The 6,988-nt window shown below is 46.3% G+C and overlaps 1 protein-coding gene across 1 annotated transcript in view; it reads right to left on the reverse strand.

Annotated features, from left to right (window-relative positions):
- DDI2 (DDI proteasomal shuttling factor 2) overlaps positions 1–4,440 on the reverse strand; it is a gene marked incomplete at its 5' end in the record, with an annotated part of 7,525 nt that extends 3,085 nt beyond the window's left edge. The window contains 4 exons of the mRNA XM_010172321.1: positions 309–412; positions 1,196–1,324; positions 1,919–2,046; positions 4,314–4,440. Coding sequence (XP_010170623.1) covers positions 309–412; positions 1,196–1,324; positions 1,919–2,046; positions 4,314–4,440 — 488 coding nt within the window. The remainder of the gene's footprint in view (positions 1–308; positions 413–1,195; positions 1,325–1,918; positions 2,047–4,313) is intronic.
- Positions 4,441–6,988: the final 2,548 nt, after the last annotated feature.

Genomic DNA, 6,988 nt, shown 5'->3' on the forward strand with positions numbered 1-6,988 from the left:
GAACCTGCTTTGGCAGGGGGGTTGGACTGGATGATCTCCTGAGGTCCCTTCCCACCCCACCATCCTGTGATTCTGTGATATCATTCAGCTGGAAAGCTTTGATCATCTTTGATTGAGAGCAAAAAACTTCAGGGAGCAGCCAGACACCCTCTTGCTATCCATGAAGTATGTAGCGTAGGTATTTCTCTCAGAACTGGCCAGAAGATGATCCACTATCAACTCTGCTCAGATAACTCCTAATAAATTCACAGGCATGGCATTTTTGTTGCACTTAATTTGGAAGAGCCAGTAACTGTTTCAAAAGATACCTGATGCCTCTTCAGCATATCCAGTCCTAGAAGCATGTCCATGGGCTGCTCTTCGAGGATTGAGAAGGAGCACGCCAGGAAATCCCCTTCAATCTGGACCTGAGCTGAAAAGCAAAGGAGAAATGTTACCACCTTGAAAGTGCAACAAATCTACTTTCTGCTCTTCCCTCTCCTGGGAAAGGTCTGCTCAAAGCTGCTGGGTGAATCTGAAACCAGAGCTCCGATGTACTGATTCAGTCACGGAAAGTCGAGCCTCGTGCAAACCCCAGGGACTTTCAGGCCTGCCTTAGTTTCAGGTAGTTAATTATTTTAAAAGCTGACTTGCTGTAAAGCTTTAAGAATTGCTTATCTAAGCCTCCAAGCTAGAGGAGCTGCAGACAGTTCATTAGAGCACAAGTCTAAGAAGACACAACAGTGAAATTAATCAATTTTCCTTCCAGACAATAAGGACAATTTTTTTCTCATTCAGAAAACCTGCACAAGAGCACAGCCAGCCTTCTCTTCCCAAAGGAATATGAAACACCCCACTGTGCAGGAACCCTTCCTGAGCAGCTCATACTGCCCACGAGTCCCACCCCAAACAGGGAAGATCCTGCTATTTCCCATTATCCCTGTTTTTTGCACCCAAAACGAACGTATAACCTGAGCTGAGGACTCCCTCACCTAAAAGTGTAAAGTTAATTCCATTTAAAAAAGCATTAAATGAGACAGGAGCCAGATTACTGTGCCCAAGACAAACAAACACACTGCAGATGCACTTTTCTTTTACTCGGCGGGAGTTTCTAACAATTACATCATTAAACCAAATACTCCTCGGTGCCAAGATCCTGGGAAATGCAGTCAAACTGCTGCTAAAGCTGCCCCCAGAGAAGAAAGCCAGTACTCACCTAAGTGCACTCTACCAATGATTTTCTGTGTCCCTACACCTTTAGCAATGCCAGCCCATCGCCGATCTACCAGCCTCATGATGTTGCACCTTTCAGCACAAGCTTGGCTCATGATGGTCATCTGGGCACCTACCAAGAAAAAAAAAAAATCATGTTAAGTTCTGACAGCTCATCATAAATTAATATTCTCTCCTGGAAGGGCTTAAGATCTTGCACTCAGCAGCTGGGAAACCACTCTCCCCCCCATCAGCATTAGGGCTTAAAAGCTTTCTGTGAATCCCACTGCGCTGAGCTGACTGTATACGCACAGATCAGCACTGACAGTAAAGGACCTGTTACTGTGGAGCTGGAATAACCCCAAGTATAACCCCAACCCTTAAAGGATGGGAATCACTGCGTTAAAGGCAGGCAAAATCCCTCCTGGTCTGTAAAACAAAGCATGACACACGTGTGGCAGTGATCTCTCTGGCATCAGAGCCCCAGGAATTCTCACAGGAGCCTTGATGTGGCATGTTGAAGCGCTCACGTGTGCTGCTTCTCTCAAGAATTTGCTCTGTTCACCCCAAACAATACCCAGGCTGCTCTCAGGTTTTAATTAGGTGCTTCAAAATTTTGGAACACAGTCCTTTATGGTGGGTTTTTGGGACAAAACTTCTGGAACATTTACTGCCTCTCTCAGTGAGGGAGAGTGTGGAGAAAGAGATGAAAACGGGGACAATTCACCTGAGTCAACAAAGGCTTTCACGGGATGGCCATTGACTTTGCAGTTAATATACAGCATCACCACTTGGCCAAAACTCTCAGGAGCCTCTTCCATTGCTATCGTCATATTTTCTTCAATGTTTTGTTGCCTGAATTTAACGAAGAAGAGAGGAAAAAAATCAGACCTTCCATCAGCCAAACCTTATATTAGAAACAGGTCTGGTAATCCCACCTGCTGCAGCTCACCTTACAAACAGCAAATTTAAACCACAACAAGGATTGCTTCGTTAGCTCAACGTAGGCTTCTTAGCAGGGGATTGCTACTAATGATCTCAGCTTAATCCAGAGACACCAAGTCGCTTCCCAGCAGCTGTGAAGACAGCTCCTTCCAAGGCCTTGCCTAACTCATGCTACAGCACCAGACGACCTTCTGTTTGCAGCAGAAAGCTGTCACCAGAGAGTTCACCTGGAGAACTTGCACGTGAAAACCCTTTGTATTTATTAGTCACTCTACGATAAAGCGCTGAGGGCACACGATGAAGATGTTGCCAGTAGCTACAACACTGGAATCCCACACAGCAGCTGAACATTAAAATCTTCCAACGTTTCCCTCGTATCTTTCTTTTTCCAGGCATAGGAAGGGAGGGAAGTGAGACAAACTGCAGCAAGACCATCACCATGACCACAAGCTTTTGGTGCAAATTCAAGCCTAGAGAAAAAACACTCTTCAAGAAGCCCACCACAGCCCCTACAGTCATCTTGGGAGCGATGGGTATCTGTAGTGACTGCATCTGAAACAGCTTTATCTACCAAAAAGGAAAAAGGGCTTCCAATTTTGATGCCATTTCATTTTTTTCTCCTCACTATGGGAAGGGGGAAAAAAATTTCAGGCTCCTCTCTTACCCACCTTCTCTACTGTGGTGGCGTTCCCACAATGAGATGGGTAGATGTGGTTTCTTGACGGGGAAGGAACCAGTTAACAGCATGTGAGACCTGGCTCGCTTGGGAGCTACTTCCAGTCTGTCCCACTTCATACACTCGTGAAACAGAGCTCCACACATTGTCCTGGCTGTTATTATTTAAGTTTAAATCAGATATAGAGTGGTTAATCTTACGTTTGTTTTCTTGTCAAATCCATTATTCTCTTTTTTCCATGCTCGACTCTCTCTCCACCCAAGATACACTTGAAGGGCAGAGACGCAGCTCAAAAAATTTACGACGTTTGCAAGAGCTTCCAATCAATCTTGGGCAGAACGCATCTAATTAAGCAAAGAGTTCAGAGAAACTAAGTGAGGTGTGAAATCAGGGGACTGCTGATGGCTGACACTGGAACAGGTTGCCCAGGGAAGTTATGGATGCCCCCTCCCTGGAAGTGTTCTTGGCCAGGCTGGATGAGGCTTTGAGCAACCTGGTCTAGTGGAAGGTGTCCCTGCTGCTGGCAGGGGGGGTGGGACTGGATGAGCTTTAAGGTCCCTTCCAACCCAAACCAGTCTGGGATTCTGTGTCCAAACTGTTTCCTAACAGCTGCCCAGCCTTGGGCACGTCACCTTTATCTGTCCCCTCATTTATGGAAGAAGAAAAGCATTCCTGTGTCTCTGAGCAATGTTTTGCTATCTACAGATGGATAGTTTTCTACACTAAGCTAAGAATTTATCCAGCACCAACACCTTGTCAGTTGGAACACAAGAATGACTCTTACCACAAATGAATTTTGGTGATGACCAACTATGAGCCTGTATCTCAAAGACATTTCTTTATCAGGGAAAAAACCACCAGTCGTGTTCAGACTCAAGGTTTTATCACTCAGTGTAAGAAATTGAGCCGCAGCCCAGTGCAATGACATCTGGGAGGCAGCAAGAGGGAGCGAGCGCTGATGAGCGGAACGTATTTCTACAGAACATCTCTTCTGACAGCAGCGATGTTCAGAGGCTGGAATTAGCCAGAGAGACTAAACAATTAGCAGTATGTCTTGAAGGCAGCTGGGAGAAATGATGCCACAAGAAATGATGCAGAGCTCAGCTCACACAGTCACACAGGTCCAGCTCTCTGGTTCAAAACGTGCCTGAGACACCTCAGTGCCACCTCTCAAGAGGACCTTGGCTAAGTGCTCTCTTAATTGAAGCTCTTGTTTCTGAGCAGACCAGCTCAGAGAGCTCTGGGACATCCCACACGTGGACAGCAGTGCTGCCACCTCATGATCTGTGCTCATCTAAAGGACAGGGTGTGCCTACACGTCCTCAACTCCCAACCTTCCCACCTGCAAAGGTGGCTCAGAGCATTACCCTGCAGGCATCTTAAGGCAGGATCTAAACACACTCCTTACATCCTCCAAATGGAAGCACCATGGATGGAAGCACCCTGTGGAAAAAAGCACCGTGAAGACCTTCAAAGCCTGCAAGTGACTTTGGTTTCCTACCTTATGTCTTCTTCTATCTTGGCCTGTGCCTCGAGATCAAAAGGGTCAGCTGAATAGAGTCGGATCCTCTCTTGCTCCCGCCGGGCTCGGTCCTGCTGTTGCTCCAGCAACACCCTGGTGAATTTTTCTGCAGTAAGAAGGAGACACAGAAGTGCTTTTTGCTGGGAATTACTCTTACAAATCAAGTTCTGGCACAGCAAACTCTTCTTTTTTATGCCAGCATGCACTCGGGGGTGGACTCAGCAACACAGGCACAGAAGGCTTCATCTGAAGGCAGCATGGATGGACCTCAAAGGGTCAGTGGGAAACTTGGGAACCCACTGAGATGAAAAGCAACTGGACAGAGCTCCTTCTTGTGCCTGCTACCCAAACTCAGCACAATCAAACTCAATTTCCTTGTGCATACATTTTGATATGAAAGAAAAATGGAAAAAAACCACAAAGACAACAAGATTTAAAACAAAGAGCTGCCATTAAAACAAGAATTCTTCCTTCTATTGCGGCAAAAATTACCTACACAATATTACCAGCTGCAAAACCCGGAGATGAATGAGATCTGAAGCAGAAATCAGGGCTACAGAAAGGGCACAATTCAAAGGAGAAGCCTGAGTGCACGTGTATTTTGAAAAAGCTTCAGAGAAAAGCCAGCTTTCTTCGCCCTCGGTAAGACAACCCATCTACAAGAACAGCTTGCACACTCTATCGTGTGTGACACCCAGCAACCCCCAGGAAAATAACAGCCTGTGGATCCAGCAAAAGCAAAATGGTAAGACTTCAAAAAGACTAACAACAAACCCCACTTGAAACCCCAGCAACACAGAGGCAAAGACAGACATCGCAATCCCTGAAGCTGAATGCCTACCACTGAAATCAAGAGGTCCTAGGCAGGACACCTGCTTCACCAAGCTGAGTCACACATTTTAAGGACACAGATTGCAGATTCCCCACTTTCTGGATGGCCTCTGGCTATTTTTCACTACTTGGATGTTATTATGTACATTCCCAAAAAGACTTGGCAGTAAATTAAGTTCTGTAAACACAGAAGGTTGTGGGTTTGCTTCCAGAAATGCAGTTCTCATGATGAAGCGCTCTGGCTTAAAGGATGTTACATGTTCAGGAAGGCACTGGGTATGCTTTCTTGTTGGTTATTTTATTTTATTTTATTTTTAAATTAGGCTTCTGTATAGCAGGTGCCTTCTAAAGTGCTTGCAGTGCATCCAGCACAATCCCACAGCACCAATCTACGTGTGATTGGTGAACTGAATCTGTGCCCAAACACCGACAGCAGCACCACAGAACGATGAAAGCACAACCAGATCAAACCTCACTTGCTTCTACTACTCCACAGCGGCAATTTAGGACTAAAAACACACAATTGAATCCAAATTTAATGTGCACAAGACAAGACAGATCAGCAGATGAGCCAGTTGTGGGTGTTTTGGGTTTGACCTCTTGTTTCCTGTGCCAACAGCAGCGCATCTTCTCGAGGTGATGGGGAAAACATCTCCCCTACACTACAGATACAGCGCTCACAAGAGGTGTGAAGAGCTTGAAAGGATGTGGTGGTTTTAGCTCTGGGTATGAGCTAAAGTCAGAATTAAAAAAAGAAATTGGCTGATAATATCCATGCAAGTTCCCTTCCAGCTTCCTCTGATCGAGAGAAATCACTAGGATGTAACCTTGAAAATGGGAAAAAAAAATCTCCTGCTAGAAGCTCCTCCTCTTCATTCACTTCCCCAAACACAACAGGATTTATTTCATAGAATCCCAGACTGGTTTGGGTTGGGAGGGACCTTAAAGCTCATCCAGTCCCAACCCCAACACCTTCCACTAGACCAGGTTGCTCAAAGCCTCATCCAACCTGGCCGAGAACACTTCCAGGGAGGAGCAGCCACAGCTTCTCTGGCCAACCTGGGACACTGGCTCACCACCCTCACACCAAACAATTTCTTCCTCACATCTCAGCTCCATCTCCCCTCTGCCACTTTCAAGCCATCACCCCTTGTTGTGTCACTCCCTGCCCTTGGCCAAAGTCCCTCCCCAGCTTTCCTTCCTGGAGCCCCTTCAGGTACTGGGAGGCCACTAGAAGTTCTCCCTGGAGCCTTCTCTTCTCCAGGCTGAACAGCCCCAACTCTCTCAGCCTGTCCTCACAGCAGAGCTGCTCCAGCCCTGGCATCATCCTCGTGGCCTCCTCTGCACTGGCTCCAGTAGCTCCATGTCCTTCTGCTGTTCCTAACTAAACATCTTGCAGAGGTTTAGAACCACATCTTCTGATGCCCAGACCACTCTGTTTTCCTACTGAAAGCACACTAAAGTTCAAACCTTTTATAATATGAAGAGTGAGGGACCATCATCAGCCGCTCACTTGCGGAGGAAGTGAAGGACATGCTACTAAGCTTCAACTGTGCCCAGAAGATGTGAACCCTTTCAAGATTTACAGATTATAACTATTCCTATTGGAAAAACTCCCTAAAGCCAGCATTTACTTGCTCATTCTCCTCTCCCATTCTGATGACCACTTCCAAAGCAGCTAACCACTACGGACAGAGCTGGTTTCAGAGCACACTGCTCTCTGTTGAGGTCTCAGTGGGCTCTGGGATGCAGCAAACACAACAGCATTATTAGAAAACGTGCATTCACAGAGTCACAGAATATTATTAGGGATTGGAAGGGAC

This window comes from Antrostomus carolinensis, unplaced genomic scaffold (assembly GCF_000700745.2).
Source record: "Antrostomus carolinensis isolate BGI_N321 unplaced genomic scaffold, ASM70074v2 scaffold34017, whole genome shotgun sequence".
NCBI classification, from domain to species: domain Eukaryota; kingdom Metazoa; phylum Chordata; class Aves; order Caprimulgiformes; family Caprimulgidae; genus Antrostomus; species Antrostomus carolinensis.